Consider the following 16,978-nt stretch of genomic DNA (forward strand, 5'->3'; position numbering starts at 1 on the left):
TTTAGGCCCGTGTTGAGCAGCCAACAATACTTTTCATTTTATCTTAGCTGTCCTCGCCATGACAAACTGCCTTAGTCAGTGGCTGCCCCTGCTTCCCCACTTTGCTCTGCCAAGGTCATGTCTACCATAGACCTGAACGGTCCTCTCTCCTCTAAATCCAGGTGACCCGTTCCAGAGCGACCCCTTTGCCGAACAACAGACGGCTTCAACAGGTAAAAAAAAAAAAAAAAAAAAAGCCTAAGCCTTTGTTAAAAGAAACATTTTGTGGACTGGCTCTCAGAATATTCCCATTCCTAGTTCAGGTTGAGGGAAATGGGGAAACACCTTGCAGCCTCCTTTGCCAGGTCAGTTTCTGAAGGAACCTCCATTGTCCCTCCCTTTCACAGTCTGGTGCCCCTTCTTGCCAGTCGCACAGCATGATGAGAATTAGAACTAGGAAAGAAGCCCCTGATAGCTAGGCCACTGTTTGGACACTTGTGCCCACTTGTGTCACCTGTGGTGGCATCAGGGTGTCCCGTTGGTACCCACATGCGGTGGCACTTCTGCCCACACATACCAGGGAGTGGACTGGGAAGGACAGCATCGCACTGCATAAAAGCCTAGCATCTTGTTCCCTGCTGGTGATGGTGGCTTGCCCCTCCTATAGTCACCAGGCCCACACCTCACGTTCGAGGAGAATGAACGCACCCTGGGCATGGTGTTGGGATCATGCTGCCCATTTATCTAATTTTTCCCCTTGTATTCGTTTTTTCTATTGAGGTGAAATTCACATAACACAAAACTAACAAATTCACATAACACAGATTAACCACATTTCAGTGACGTTTAGTTCATTCACTGTGTTACACAGCCACCACCTCTGTGTAGCTCCAGAACATTTCCATCACCCCAAAAGGAGACCCTGTCCCCGTGAGCAGTCTCCCTAGTCCCACTCTCCAGCCCCTGCTTTCTGTCCTTATGGATTTACTCATTTTATTTTGAAATCAAGTGTTATTGAGAGGTATAATTAACACACAACAGAACTCACCCATTTTAAGTGCAGAACTGGATAAGTTTTGACAAATGTGTATAGTTGTGTGAGAAAGAGAACATTTCCATTATCCAGAAGGTTCCCTGGTCTCCCCCACCCCCTTCCCCCCCAGGTCTCTGGCAACCACTGACCTGCTTTCTGCCACTACGGTTTTTACCTTTTCTAGACTCTCATGTAAATAGTGCCAGTCAGTTGTGTGTTCTTTTATATTTGGGTTCTTTCACTTAGGCATAATGTTTATTCATGGGGCATTTTTTTCTTCTTTCCAAAACACCTAGATCCATTCGGAGGGGATCCTTTCAAAGAAAATGACCCATTCCATGGCTCTGCCCCCGACGACTTCTTTAAGAAACAGACAAAGAACGACCCATTTACCTCAGACCCATTCACGAAAAACCCTTCCTTACCTTCAAAGGTGAGTGACCCCGGAGAGGCTGCCTTCTGGTGCTGCCCGTCTGCATACTCTGCGTGTGTGAAGGCAGCCCTTTCCATTCCCCACCCTCCGTGGACCGAGTCAGGGCCTCCATCACTCAGACTGTGAGTGCTAAGCCTGACGAATGAGGGCTGTGCAAGGCCAGGGGATTCCCCAGGGGCTGGCTCGAAGGCCAAGCCTCGTTACTGCATAGCAAGGTGACCGTTTCTGCCGATCCCTACAGAGGCTTGTCCCACGAAGCAAGGTGTCACATCCAGCAGTCCAGTGAGCCCAAGTCAGGGCGGGCTGTGTCCTGAACAGCTGTCATTCCTCTGTCCCTTTCTGTGCCCCTTTACTTCAGCTCAGGCCCACCTGCTGGGTTCTCTGCTCTGTCGTCTGCCCCCAGTGCCACTCCACCTCCCAACAAAGACAAAATAGAGCACCACACACTCCCACAGGTTTCCATGTGACTGCTCCTGCCATCTTCCTAGTGCAAAGCACTAATGGTGACATTGGCATCAGCCAGCCTCAGTGGGTCCCCGCCATGGCAGGAGGAAGTCCAGACCCACAGCCTGGCTGCACTTAGTGTGCTCCCCCGCCCCCCAGCAAGTAGTAAACCATGCGTTTTGCACGTTAGACTCAACAGACTGGTTTAAATTGGTGTAAATGAGGATTTAAAAAGCAAACAGTAACTTTGTGATTGAATAGAGAATTTTTGTGTCTAAGTGAGGGCAATGTATAGCCTTCCTTCACGTTCTAGGCTGCATCTCTGTCCCCACCTTACCCATTCCCTAGTTTTTCACTTCTCCATGGACCTACTGGTATGTATCACGGGCCCCAGAGCTCCTTGAAGGCAGGGATTAACCTGTAACGTTTCTATCTGCGAGACCTGTCATGGGATCCCCCCCTTTCATCGCTGGTGTTGGTGGTCTGTGTTATCTACGTTTATCAATTTTGTTGATCTTTTCCACGAGCCAACTTTTGGCTGTGTTAATTTTCTCTCCTGTTTGTTTCCTGTTTCACTGATTTCTGCTCTTTATTTCCTTCCTCCCACTTTGCTCTTTTGTTTCTAACTTCTTAAGATACAACCTTAGGTCATTGGTCTTGGATCTTCTTTTCTAATATGAGTGTTTAAAGCTATGCATTTCTTTTGAGGTGCTGCTTTAGCTGCATTCCATCCATTTTGGTATGTTGTATCTTCATTGTCATTCATTTTGAGATATTTTCCAGTTTTCCTTGTGAATGCTCTGTTGAACCTGGATTATTTAAAGTATATTGTTTCATTTCGAGATACTTTTTTTTCCCCCTAGGTATTTTATAATACTGATTTCTAATTAAATCTACTGTTATTAGAGGACATATTTTGTATGTTTTGAGTCCTTTTAGATTTATTGAGACTCGTTTTATGGTCTGTGTTGGTGAACATACTTTGTACACTTGAGAAGAATGTCTATTTGCCGTTGTTGGGTGTAACGTTCTGTAAAGGCCAGTTAGGTCAAGGTGGTTGTTCTGATTGTCTATATTTTCTTCCCTTTCGCCACACCATGCGGCTTGCGGGATCTTAGTGCCCCGATCAGGGATTGAACCCAGGCTGCAGCAGTGAAAGTGCCCAGTCCTAACCACTAGACTGCCAGGGAGTTCCCCTTTTTTCCTTTTTTTAAAATGTAAGGTATAGTTGACTTACAATATTGTGTTAGTTTCTAATGTACAGCAGAGTGATTCAGTATACATATATACATATATACATATATACATATATATATATATATATATATATACACTTTTTCCATTATGGTTTGTTACAGGACTGGTCATCTATTTTTTTTTTTTAATTAACTCATTTATTTATTTATATTTTTGGCTGTGTTGGGTCTTCGTTTCTGTGCGAGGGCTTTCTCTAGTTGTGGCGAGTGGGGGCCACTCTTCATCGCCGTGCACGGGCCTCTCACTGTCGTGGCCTCTCTTGTTGCGGAGCACAGGCTCCAGACACACAGGCTCAGTAGTTGTGGCTCACGGGCCCAGTCACTCCGTGGCATGTGGGATCTTCCCAGACCAGGGCTCGAACCCGTGTCCCCTATATTGGCAGGCAGATTCTCAACCACTGTGCCACCAGGGAAGCCCTGGTCATCTATTTTTATGGTTTTTGTTTGTTTGTAAGCTCTACCAGTTGCTGAGAGAGGAGTGTTAAAATCTCCTATGATTGCAGAATTGTCCATATCCTCCTTAATTCTGTCAAGTTTAACTTCATGTGTTTTGAAGCTGTGTCAGGTGCCTACCCATTCATGATTGTTGTGTCATCCTGATGCAGTGACCTTTTTTTCTTTGTAAAGGGTTCCTTTTTTCCTCTGGTGCTTTGTCTTAATCTATTTTTATCACATATTAAAATAGCCACCTCATTCTCCTTATGCGTAGTCTTTGCATGATATATCTTTTTTCATCCATTTACTTTCAACCTGTCTGGGAGTTGAAGGATGTCTTTTGTGTCGAGCATGTAGTTGGGCCTTGCTTTTCTATCCAGTCTGGAAATCTCTGCCTTCTAAATGGAGTGTCTAGTCTGTTAACATTTAATGCAATTGTTGATATGGTTGGATTTAAGTCTACTATTTTATTATTTACTTTCTTTTATCCTCTGTATTTTATTCCTCTGTTCCCCTTCTCCTGTCTTCTTTTGGATTATTTGAAAGTTTTCTAGAATTCCATTTTCTGGTATCTGTTGGCCTTTTTTAACCATACCTTTTTTCATTATTTCTTAGAGGTTGCTTTAAGGATTACTATATACACTCTTAACTTATCATGGGCTACTTGGAATTAATATTATGTCACTTAATGTAAAATGTATAAAACTTGTAGTCATATAGGTCCATTTATCCACCCTCCCCCAAACAGCAGCGTCTCTGTTATAGTTGTCCTATGAACGTAATACATCTAAATATGTTAAACTCCATAAGACAGTGTTTTAATTTTTGCTTTAATCCACTGTATGAATTCTAAAGAGGAAAAAATAGTTATGTTCTTTTCTCTGGCTGCCTTAAAGAGCCTCTCTTTACGTTTGCTTTTCAGTAGTTTGTGTAGGCTCTGGATATGTTTTTCTTTGTATTTATGCTGCTGGGCATTTGCTGAAGTTCTTACATCTGTAAATTATGTCTTCACCAAATTTGGTAAGTTTTCTGCCATTATTCCTTTGAAAAAAGATTTTTTTCTATTCTATTTTCTCTCTTCTCTTTGTGGGATTCGAGTTACATAGATGTTAGACCTTTTGCTATTGTCTTTACAGGTCCCTGAGGCTCTGTTTCTTTTCATTCTTTTTTTCTCCTTTTTCTTCAGATTGGGTAATTTCTACTGATTTATCTTCAGCTTCACTTACATTTTTCTGTCATTTGCTGGTTAGCTAACCTAGTGAAATTTTTATTCTAGATATTGTACTTTACATTGTTTGAGAATGTCCATGTTTCTTCTGTATAGTTTCCATTTCTCTACTAAGATATCCTGTCTTTTTATTCATCTTAAGTGTTTTTTCCTTTATCTCATTAAGCACAGTTATTGCTGCTTTAAAGTCATCCTCATCTGAGAATTCCAAAATCTGGGTCATCTTGAGATTGACTCCATTGATTGTCTTTTCCCTTGAGAACCGCATTTTTCAGGTTCTCTCTGTATGTTGAATAACTTTAAAATATATTCTATGCATTGTGAGTGCTCTGTTGTGGAGACTGGATTCTGTTTCATTCCTCCAAAGAGTGTGGATGGTTTTATTTCAGCAGGCAACTAACTTGGTGAGACTCATATTGCAAACTCTCCCTCTCTCACCTGTGGCTTCATTCCTGTGGCCTTAGCTGTAGGCTGCTCTGAGTCTACCAACCCACACACAGTGTAGGGGTGAGCCTGAGACGTGGACAGAGCTTGTCATGGCATTTGGGGCTCCCATTCTCTGCCTCTCCTTTCTAGATCCCTCATCCCTTTCTCATGGCTGTGGTTGTCCTGGGGCTCCCTTCTCTGAGCTTCAGTCCAGAAAGACAGTGAGTTTTCTGTTGGAGTCATAGCCCTCCAGTACTCTCAGACTGTAGCTGTCAAAAGGGAAAAGCTTGGAAGTTTCCTGGTCTAGTGGTCTAGTGGTTAGGACTTGGTGCTTTCACTGCCGTGGCCCGGGTTCAATCCCCAGTCAGAGAACTGAGATCCCTCAAGCCGAGCAGCGCGGCCAAGATAAAAAGAACCACAGGAAAAAAACCAAAAAAACGGAAAACTCAATCTTGTACTGCTTTTTGTGCCAAGTTTCAATTCTTTTCCAAAGTCTTCCTGCTTTGGTTCACTTCCTGGGTCTTCAGGTGATGGCTTTTTTTTTTTTTCCAGTTCAGAGTGTTTATAGGTGTTATCTGCGGGAGGGGTTGGTCTGTTGGGATTTAACTCTGCCGGGATTTAGTTTAAATCATTTTATCCTCCCCAAGGCTGGGCAGCAGATATGGTGCATATAGATGTCAAGAAAGTTTGTGGTTGAATGAATGGATGATGAACAAAGGAACTGCTTTTCACTCTCTCCTCTCTCCTTTCACTCAGCTCGACCCCTTTGAATCCAGTGATCCTTTTTCATCCTCCAGTGTCTCCTCAAAAGGATCAGGTGAGACTGATGGCTTATTTTCCTTCTCACTCTTCCTCGGGCAGTGGAACGGCCCACCCATTTCCAAATCTGGTGTGTCCTCAGTGTTTATGTCATTAGTAAGTGGCACCCAGATCCTCGCCTGAGGCAGTGCAGCCAAAGCCATTCCCCTCTGGCTGCTCATCTTTCTGAGCAATAGCTGGCATCTTACTGGATGGAAAGGAAGCTTGGCGGTAGGGATTAATTTAGTAATAACTCCAATGTACTAGTTACTCTTTGCTCAATCCTCCTTATGAATCTTTGGTTCTAACCTCTGGATTTTTTTTCCTAAAGGAATCCAAAGTTCTACTGAGGCTTGTGCTATGGGCACTGGATTTGAGGGAACCTCCCCTCACAGCATAAAGCTCTTAGGTGTGCCTTTAAGGGAGGGGAGCGTTTGCGGACTCCCCCTTGCTTTTGGAAACAGGTTCCACTTGGTACTGCCGCCTTGCCTAACATCTTGTGCTTGTTAGTTGCAGAGTTTGATTTCGTAGGTGAACTCGTGGGTTATTCTGGACAAATCGCACCACCCACCAAAGGAGAAAGCTCAGCAAAAATCTCTACCTGCAGATGACCTCCCCACATAAATCATGTGGGTGGCTGGTCGCCTCCCTCTCCCTCTCCCCTCCTGATCCAGCAGGACAGGCAGCAGGCTCTCCTTCCACAGGGTGCTTGTCACTCCTTTGGTGACGGTGAACAATGCTGGCTTGCAGCACAGCCGCAGGGCAGAGTCCCTCTGGCTCTCCCTGCGCCGGCTCTCATGGCTGCCAACCGTCTGGCTGAGCTGCACCAACCATGAGCCAGAGTGGGCAGGGGCAGGGGGCCTTGTTGAGGACTTGCACCCGATTCACCACCCCATCAAACAAACGGACCTCCATGGATCTCCTGCTTTGGGGGCCATTGAGAACCAAGAGGTGACACTTCCCCCTGCTCCCAGGAGGCGTGTTCTGTGAATGCCCTGTAACTCTTCCTCTGCTGGTGCTGCTTGCAGGTCCCTTTGGAACCTTAGACCCCTTCGGAAGTGGGTCCTTCAATAGTGCTGAGGGCTTTGCCGACTTCAGCCAGATGTCCAAGGTAAAGCCCTTCCCACGGAGCCCCTGTGCCTCTGCCAGTGTCCTTGTGCCTCTTGTCGTGGTCTTGTCGTGGGCTGCCAGGTGTAACTGTTTAATGCCACGTATGTATTTCTTTGGCACCTGTCAAACTCTGAAATGTATTCTCATGTGAGGTCGTGAGTCAGCAGACGGGGTCTAGAAAGTGCCCATGGCTGTGGCTGGACCCACTTCCCTTCCTCCAAGCGAAACTGCCAGAGCCCTGAGTCCCTCCCTGAGGCGTAAGCGCCGCGGGCTCCCCGCTACTGCCACTGGTGTCAGATGGCAGTCAGACCTCAGGTGATAAAGTCGTCTCTGTGACTGAACAAAGTTGCGAAGGTCTTGGGCCCTGAGGGCCAGGCCTGGCGTGCAGCCCGCTGAGGCTGGAACCGTGGGCCTTGGGCCAGAAGGCGGGAGGTGTGTCTGGAGCTGCCCATGGACAGAACCCGAGAAGGATGTGGAAACCGAGGGCTAGGCTCGGTGAATAAATATGCAGGTGAAAAGTGAGCCTTTCAGGAAGGACGATAGGCACTCCTGGTTGGACTGGATGGTGCCTACACGGCCATAGTTACGTAAACTGACTGGATATAGTCCCACAGATAGTGTTAGAGCTCTTTCGAGAGGGGCTTGGAGGATGGTGCTTAACGTAGCAGGAAGTCGGTCAGTAGATATGTCCAAAATGGACAGATCAGGAAATAAGGGTAGAGGCCCACGACTGAGAGGTAGATTCCAGAAGAAACTGCTAAGAAGTCGAAAATGTTGGCCTAGGCGAGTAGGTCTGCTGTTCTTTGTTCTAACCTTTAGCGTCCCTTGGTTTTGACCGTGACCCGTGTTTCTTTGCCAAGAATTAAGGGAAGCAGCGTTAGGTGTGCGCATCTTGGCCTCGGTGGGTGAGGGTGGGATCCGTCACAGATAAAGCGCTGCGTGTGGCACGGCCTGTGGCCGCGGAGCCATAAAGCCCTGCATTCTTTGTTGAGTCCACCGGTCTGTCCCAGCCGCCTGCTCCAGCCCAGGTGCCGTGAGCACTGGGGGGCGGCCACATGCAGATACGGTTCCTGTCTCCTCGCTGGTGGGGGTGGGGTGGGGAGGGAGCCCCCCCGGAGTGTGTGGGATGGGTACCCACGGTGGGGAGTCCCGGGCCCCCGGCACCGCTCGCCCCGCGTGCCAGCTCCTCAGAGCATCCTGCGTGTTTCCTCCACGTTCACTCAGCCCGAGGGGCGCACGACTGTCTGGGCGCTGAGCACTCGTGGTTAGCAATGTGTGATTGTGGTGCGTGGCTTCCAAGAAACATTTGGGATTTTGTTTATGTTTTCAAAGAAATGCGTGAGTATAAACTGTTGAGGTAGCAAATGTAGCTTCTGGCCAGAGGCAGAGCATCTGTTTGCCCATTGGCCGCCGCAGAAGGGAGCCCAGAAGTGCTGGGGTTTCGGCCTCTCTCCTTCCAGTGCCTGGAGGGAATGAGCCTCCATCACTCGTATGGGAACTGTGACGCTGACGGTCGGGGCGCCATCTGGGATCAGCCAGAAGGGACCAGGGCCTGAGATTTGCCCTCATGTTTGCCCGTCACTGCGTGGCTGTTACATACACTCCTTGAGTGGAGCTATGTGTCCTTGTCTTCTGTCCGTGCTTAGTGGGTGGGAAACCATCGCCTGAAATGAGAAAACTTCTGCCACACGGGGGCGGCAGTCTCCAGGGAAGGGCTTCGCACTGTATTCTCAAGCTGGCACAAGTGGGACCTCTCCCTGCGCAAGGCCGAGGAGGGAGTGAGAGCTAGCAGTGCCCCCGAGCTGGGACAAGGACGAGGGCATGAACGGGGTCCTCTGTTTCAAGAAGCACCTGAGTTGAGGCTGTGTGTGGGGTGGCCAGCCTGGCGGGGCCCCGGATGGCAGAAACGGCCGCGTCTCCCTCCTCCAGGCAGTGCCTGTGTTTCCCGTAGCTGCAGAGACACCCCAGAGCCGGGCAGTTCAGAACCTGGCCCTTCCCTCCTTCTGCCCGTTCTAACCTAAGGTTGCATTTTCCCTTTTCTAATTCCGCTTTCCCTCTCCTTGTTCGCGTGTCCCAGATCAGGCTGCGCACACGTGCACTTGCGACTTCAGGGCCAGTGTCCCTTCCTGTTCGTGGCGCTGGGCGGGATGGAGCTGGATGGGGCCGTGGAAAGTTTGTCTCCAGTACTCCATTGTTTTGTTTCCACGATTCCATCAGCTCCTGATCTCATGCCACTTGCCCAATTGAATACAGGGCCCTAACCTCACAGGTCTCTGTTTTTCCCTTTTGGTTCCCTTTCTGTTTTTCAAGAACAACATTGTGTATATAAATAAAATGCTGAAGGAAATGAAAGTAAGTGGCAAGAAGGTGTTTTTTTTTTTTTTACTTCTTGGTTTGTGTGTGTGTGTGTGTGTGTGTGTGTGTGTGTGTGTGTGTTAACATCGCTATTTTTTCTCCACCTGAGTGGGGTGGGGAGGCAGTGCACGCTGGCGATGCGTGCTGGCTCCTTTTCTTTCTTTTTTTTTTTTTTTCCTTTTCTTAACTTCACCCTAAATTAGAGTGTCCTCCCTCTGCCTGGCAGTGCTAGAGGAGAGTGCCAGCCAGCAGTCTGACTCCAGTAGATTCCTTTGGGAGGTTCTCTGGGCTTGCACCCTTCATTGAGGTCCCTCAACACCCGAGAAGATTTTTCTAGACAGTATTACCTTGCTTTAAAAACACACTCCCCAAAATAGATTTCAGAGAGCATCTGAGAATAAAAACAAGACTCTAACTTAATTATTTTACTCCCGCCTTAAAAAAAAAACCACCTATGAAATACTTGACTGCCCATTGTCAGCCCATTTTCAGTTGTTTTTCAAGCGTGCGTTCCTATTTAGGGCTTTTTTTTTTTTTTTTTTAAGTTTAGAGTCGTTTGCTTTAAATCCATTCTTTAAATTGTGAATCTCTTAGAGCTGCTTCTCATATAGTAGCTTTTCTGTCTGTCCTTTTTTCTTTTTCTTTCTTTTTTTTTTTGGAGCACACTTCACTCTAGCCCAGCCAGAGAGCCCCTACCGGCTTTACTGAAACCCTTCTAAAAATAGCAACTTTCCCTGAAGCCACAGCCTGAGTAGGAACCAGTCAGGTCCCAAAGGAAGCTTCTTGGGAAACTTCAAGTCATGAAAATTAGGATTCGGAAATGACGCAGGCTTTTTGGTGTCAGAAGTGATATAATTCCCTGCTGTGGCCGAACCAGGCGCTTACAGTTGGAACCCTTTCGCCTTGGAGCGGGCCCACTGGCTCCGTGGGTTTAGACAGACGAGGGGGCGGAGAGTCGGCTTGGCCCGTGGAGTCCCCAGCCAGCCGGGAGGCTCACTGCAGCTCGCGCTCCAGGCTGGGGGTTGCACGGGCTGGGTGGACAAGGGCCCCGTGCACCCCACAACTCTGGGGGGGGGTCACGTCCAGAGAGCCCTGGGTGTCCCTCTATACCCCTTCCCCAGAGCTGGTGCCTTTGCAGCACCCAAGACAAGAACTGGGGCCCACGCAGGTGCCTCGGGGGCTGGTCACGCCTCCACTCTGTCAAGATTAGTTTTGATTCCCTCCTGCCCGTCTCAGGTTGTGGCGAGGGCAGCAAGAGTCCTAGACCCAGGCTGTGTCCTGGGAACGGCAGAAGCAGAGGCATCAGCATTCCCTCGCTCTCCATCTCCTTAGCCCCCACTGCGTCTTCTTTCCCAACCAGCAGACCCTGACCCACTCACTTTAGAGCTAAGCTGCTGGTCGACACGGCACCTTAGCTCTACTGCTCTCTTCGTCTGGGAAAGGCTCTGTGAATGATGGGAAGCAGCAGAAATGAAGCATCGGTGGCCGATGGAGCGTTTGCAGATTTTTGTGGGTATCCAAGAGAGTTCTAGTCACATCCACATCCTTGGCGTGATTATAATCGTGCTATCTTTGTGCTGATGCAGTCCAGGTGCCAGCTGGAGCAATTTATGCATTACCTTTCGTTTTCTTGCCACAGCCCTGCGAGCTGGGGCCTGTCATTATCGTTGTTTCATAGATGAGGAAACAGAGGCACGGAGCCGGTAGCAGGGCCTCCAGATCCCATCCCAACCACTGTGCTCTGCAGCAGACGTTCTGGAAACTCGAGCAGCAGGCTTTGCAGAGACTCCCAGACTTTTGTACCGAAAAGGACAAGCGTCACAGAGCCTGGGAAAGGGGGGCGGCAGCAGTGGAGGGAGGGACCTCCTTGCTCCATTGCAGCCCTTCTGGCTCAGAGCTTCCCGGCGGGCCCAGGTGGTCTTGGCAGGGAAATGAGTCTTTCCCATTAGACCCCATCCTCCCCAGGGCCTTCTGCCCTGCTCTGCCCCTTGCCTGCATCTGTGCATGTCTCCCTCATGGGCATGAGGAGAGTCCCCAGACCTCCCGTGGGGGGCGGGCGGCGGGCTGCCAGCAGCCAAGGGCAGGGCCCGAGAGCCCTGGCCCAGGAGGTGGACGGCGTGGGTTCCCGCCCTGACTCCCCCACTGAGGTGCTGTGTGACTAGCAGGCTGCATCTCCTCCCCGTGCCTCAGTTTCCCTGTGTATAAGGTAGAAGTGGTGACAGTAGGACTTGTCCCAAGGCCGTTGGGAAGATGTGGTGAGAAGATCAGCGAGCGTCTCCTACCCTGGCGAGTGAGCGTCTCCTACCCTGGCGGCCCCAGAGGCTTGTGGGGAGGAACCAGGGCGCCCAGTGGGCTTGGCTGAGTGTGCAGCAGCCACCCCGGGCCCCCTCCTCCTCCCTGGGGGCTGGCTGCCTCTCTCCCACCTGAGGCTAGTATCTAGGTACCAGGGGCAGAGGCGGCCGCATCCCCGTCCCCGTGACCGGATCCGGAAGAGGGGGAGCCGCGTCCCCGTGACTGGCATCAGCCCTTCTCCCCACTTCTCCAGTGATGTGTCGGAACCAGATTACCTAAGAAGGTCCCACAAGTGCACTCTTGTGTTCCTGCTTTGTCTTCTGTCCCTTGACCTGCCCCACTGGGGAGGGCATCGCAAGTGCCCCTCCTCACGCAACCCCCCCCCTCCACCCCTGCTGCGTGTGGCCCACCCTGTCCCACTGCGCGTCTCCTTTCCTTTGCTTTTTGAGGACCGTATCAGCATTTTCACTCCCGTGTCCACCAATTCCTTTAGTGTCTAGCAGCTATGAATCTCCTTGCTCTACTTTTTCGTAAACGTGGTCTCCCACCTCTGTAGAAAGCAGTCTCCTCCCTTTGGGGTGCAGCTCTGGCTGTCTGTACGCATCCGTCTGTCGGTGGAGGTTTGTTATGCCTAGTACTGTGCTGGTGCTCCAGGTGAGGGTGCACAGGTAGACAAGTCCCTGCCCGCCGCAGGCAGTTGGCAGGTGTGCGCCCTGTCACTGGCACTTGACCTTCAGGCAACTTGCCCCAGTTAGGTGGGAGGGACCTGAGTACCCGTCACTGCGGCGTGATGATGTGTGTCCCGTCAGCTCCCACCAGAATGTCCGAGCAGTCAGTTAGTGGGAAGGGGTGTCAGGGAGAGCTCTGGGGGTGGCAGTGAGGTCTAGCCAGTCTCTGAGGAAGAAGAGGGGCTTGAGGTGGACGGAGTGGGCTGAGCCCCCACTTGGGGACTCTGTATATATGGAGGCCTCGAGATGGGGCACAAGGGGGTTCCAGGTACCAGGGAACTGGCCAGGAGAGGGTTGGGGCAACTGCAGGGATGAAGCTAAAGCCCTGGGCAGTGGCAGGGGGGTAGGGTGGTGAGGGGCTGTGAGGGAGGCCCTGCGTGACTTGAGGAGTGCTTGGAGGTTACCTTCAAGCTTCAGGGCTGTTCAGTGCTACTACCCACCTCCCATCTACCTAGCTCCCTACCTGCCTGGCAGCTGTACCTACCCATCTACCCACCTGCCCACCCATCTATCCAGGCATCTCTCTGTTGCTGGTTGACATGGTCCCTCCTGGGTCTGAGGTGGTAGATGTGGAGGTGGGTGGAAGCAGGAGGAGGCTGGGGGAGGGTCCGGGCCAGAGCTGACAAGAGCCCACTGGAGGCAGCGATGGCTGTGCCCACGGGGCTGCGGTGGGCTCTGACCTGAGCCACTGGGTCAGGCAGCCCACGGGCACAGAGAGGGTCTGGTGCCGCTCTGACCCAGCGCCTGACACTGACTGAAGGGGGAGAGGCTGGGCGCATCTCTGAAGTATGAGCAGGAAGCCCAGGGGACCCTGGGGTCAGGAGAGACCTGATATCCCCCTGTGGGTGGCAGGAAGCACCCCACCCCATGTCAGAAGGCCGTCGAGGCACCGGGTTACTCTCACTTGCTCTGTGTGTTTGCTGGCTGCTCCTCACTGGCCAGAGGACCCCGTCTGTTGAGGGTGGAGGAAAGTCGGGGGGGCTTGTGAGAGACCCTGGGCCCGAGTGGTGGCCATGCTGTGCAAGCCCGGAGGGCTCGGTGGATGTCCGCTGCCTCCGTGTTAACGATTATCTCTGCCTCTCTTTCGTGTCCTCTCTTACAGCCCCCAACTTCTGGCCCTTTCACCTCCTCCTTTGGAGGGGCAGGATGCTCAGATGACCCCTTTAAAAGTAAACAGGACACTCCCGCTCTGCCTCCGAAGAAACCTGCTCCTCCGCGGCCTAAACCGCCCAGCGGTCAGTACGCTTTCTTCTCTCACAGCCACCCGCCCACCGTCGCCAGGCAGCGGGGGCACTGCGGGCCCCTCCTTTCACCAGCCCAGAGTAGAGCAGACGCTGCAGGGCCTGCACTCAGAGCAGGAGGGTCTCCCCTCCGCCCCGTCGCCTGGGTCCGCACACACTGTGTGCCTGGGACGTGCTTCCTGCCCCACCTGTCCTCGCCTCGTCCTCTGGGCCTCTTGGCTCCGGGCTGTGTGGGGCTCCAGGGCGGTCTCCGGAAGGCCAAGAGCTCAGAGCCCTCCTTGCGGTCGGGAGAGCTGCCGCATGGCCCCCGGTTCAGCATGCAGTCGTGGCCCCTCCGGCCTCCCCACCCGACCCAAGCTCTTTCCCAGGTTGGCTCAGGGAGGGCCCAGGGGTGGGGACGGCAGCAGCAGTGGCTGAGGCCTCCACTCAATCCAGTGCCTCCAGACTGGTTAAGGACTTGGGGAGGGGTGGGGGGGGTCTTCCTTGGCCATGTTTGATGTGAGAGGAGGCAGGATGGCTCGGGGCTCCCTTCTCCTCCGCTCCGGCCCCAGCATCTAGGTGGACGGCTCCGAGCAAGGGGTTTCCTGTAGACTCTACCTCTCCTGGCTGCGGTGGGGTGGCTGCTTTCTCTCAGGGGTGAGCCTGGCATGTTCCCCTGAGGATGCTGAGGACTGTTAGCTCATGCAGGGGACCTGTCTTACGTGATGGCGATAGGCCAACAGGCCAGGTTACCAGACTCAAAAGCAGAAAGCTGTTGCTCCAAGCGGCAGAGAGATTCACTGCAATTTCCCAGTCCATTTATCTGTCTCCTCTTCATCGTTCGCGCTCATCTCCCAGCAGAGTCACCTATGTTGTCCTTAGACTTCTGGGTGGCCACAGGAGAACCACACGCTCCCTCGGTCGCGCCTTCTGTTCCACAGCCTTCCTCTCCCCGGTCCTTTCTGTCGGGGGGGCGGTGCTCTCCTTCCCACCCGAGCTCGCCCTTCCCCGTCAGTCTGCCCCGGGGACTCGCCTTGGCACCTTGTGGTCATCGGTGCAGGCCCCCAAGCTCTCTAGTTTCAAGGGGTCATCAGTCCAAGGCTGGCCAGTCTTCCTACACCTGCCACTGGAGCCAAACAGAGGGGAAAAGCTATTTAAAAATGCTCCCTCTCCCTTTCTGTCACCTGGGCTGGCCAGAACTTTCTCTCAGGAGGACAGGAACTCCGCCCGCAGTGCCCAGTTTGGCCTCCTTGTGGATGGGTCATGAGAGAAAGCACGACCAACAGGCGGGATGAATTTATAACAGGTTTTCTGTGAACTGTGAGCAGAAACACACACATAAAGAGATCACTTCTGTAAGCCACGCATCAAAGGCATTTATCATAAAACGGGGGAGAAAAGCAAAAACAACAAAGGAATTCCCTTGTGTCTGTGAGAGGCCGCTTATATATACCTTAGAGGCAGTGGCCCTTAGGGAACCCCTGACGGTCTCCTGATGGAATGACATCGGGCCTTCTCTGCCTGAAAGATGGGAGCCACAGCACACCTACACACACGTGCACATGCAGTCACACGCTGCACTCGTGCACACGCTCGCACAGTGCTTGCATACACCTGCATGCACACTGCACACGTGAAAGTACACACACACGAGTGCACACATGCCCAGCAGCTCGGCATCTGTCGGGCCTCGTGGAGGAGCTGCTCCCCTCACTGGCTGTGGCAGGCGCAGAGCTTCATTCTCGGGGTTTCTTGGAAACACTCATCTCAGCCTCCTCCCCTTCCCTGAACCAATGCTGGGTGCTTTTGAACTTGCCCTCCGCTGTCACCTCCCCTTGTGTCTCCCTCTGCGAGCCTCTCCACCCCGCCTTGGCTTCTGCTTTCAGTGTGCCGTGGACTTAGAAAGCAGAGCCCGCCAGAGGCACGGCTCACCTCCTTGGAGCTGACTTCAGGGCTCGGGCTTTTTAGAGCGCTGTCCACGTTTGGGGAGGTTTGGCCCTGTATGCTGGGGGTCTCAGGCTGCCTTTGCTCGTGGCTTGGGGCTGCCGCAACCTTGCTGTGCCACAGCCTGCTAGGGTGCTGGGTGCCCCGAATATCGTCTTCACGTCACAGCCCTCAAGGTGCATGTGCATGACTGTTAGCTTGCCAGATTCTAGCAAGACCCGCAAAGACGGGGCAGGCACCGTGATGCCCTCTTACCGGAACTGGAAAGGGAAGTGAGAGGGGTCACGTGTGACCCAAGGTCACGCAGCAAGGTGGTAGCAGGACCAGCCCTGGACCCAGGGGCCACCACCGCCCCCCTGCCGGCCTCCCACCCTCAGAGACAGCTGTAATGACAATCAGGCTGTGAGGTGCGGGTGCTCTGGACAGTAGTCAGCTTGTGTGCAGTGCGTAATCTGTGAGCGGCCACGACGTGTCTGCGTAGAGGCCTAAATGTCTCTCATCTGATTCTCTTACCTAGAAGCAGTGGCTGAACAGGAAATCCCTGCGTTGTACACACTGCTGGGTGGTAGGTACACACTGTGTGGCGGGTGCCCCTGGAGCACTTCCAGTGGTGTTTCTGCTGTGATTTCATACTAACCTCTAACAACCTGGAAATTGCTGGCTGTGCCGATGCCGATGTACCCGCGAGGGACACCTGACCCAGCAGGTGGATGTAGGTGGGTGGGGGGCATTTGGCTCTTTGAGGGATGCGCAGGAAGGTGTCCACCCCACGCTGCTTCCCTGATTGAGGGAATTGGAGCCCAGCTGTGCACACTGCTCTCCCCTCCCCCATCCAGGCCGCAAGGAGCAAGGCCACTTAAACCGAAGCCTCCTGGCAGTTATCTGGTTCTTAGCAAGACAGGTCGGCAGAGGAGAGTTGGAGGAAGTCCCACTCAGAACGGTTGTTATGAAAGCATCAGGCCTGGCTCTTGTTTTCTTGGCTGCTAAAGATGAGAAGCAACCAAGATGTCCAGCTGTTGTTGTCGTTGTTTTTGTAAGAAAACAAAAGTCCAGCAGTTTGCAAGGGAGGGGATGGAATGTGCTCTTCTGCTCGTCTTGCTGACCCAGCCTTTTCCCGCTTCGAGGGGCCGCGTGGCCAGCATGTGGCAATGCCGGGCGGTCACGCTCAGGGGCCATCCTGACACGTGGGGGAGCGTTGGTCCCAGGCGGCTGAGCCGGGAGGAGATGAGGCAGGTACCCTGCTCCCGGGGACGTGTGGCCCTGGCGGTCGAGCTGTGATCCCGCGAAGGTAGGCGAG

At 52.2% G+C, this 16,978-nt stretch overlaps 1 protein-coding gene across 31 annotated transcripts in view; it reads left to right on the plus strand.

The window, feature by feature from the left end:
* The window catches only part of EPS15L1 (epidermal growth factor receptor pathway substrate 15 like 1), a 99,727-nt gene that overhangs the window by 64,523 nt on the left and 18,226 nt on the right, over positions 1 to 16,978 (plus strand). For 13 of the 31 annotated variants that reach the window (XM_033401534.2, XM_033401543.2, XM_033401549.2 and 10 more), the window contains 6 exons: positions 162 to 212; positions 1,309 to 1,445; positions 5,991 to 6,051; positions 7,061 to 7,143; positions 13,620 to 13,752; positions 16,199 to 16,246. In XM_033401534.2, the coding sequence (XP_033257425.1) occupies positions 162 to 212; positions 1,309 to 1,445; positions 5,991 to 6,051; positions 7,061 to 7,143; positions 13,620 to 13,752; positions 16,199 to 16,246 (513 nt within the window). The other 18 variants (XM_033401564.2, XM_033401560.2, XM_033401556.2 and 15 more) reach the window with 8 other exon arrangements.

This window comes from Orcinus orca, chromosome 3 (genome assembly GCF_937001465.1).
Source record: "Orcinus orca chromosome 3, mOrcOrc1.1, whole genome shotgun sequence".
NCBI classification, from domain to species: domain Eukaryota; kingdom Metazoa; phylum Chordata; class Mammalia; order Artiodactyla; family Delphinidae; genus Orcinus; species Orcinus orca.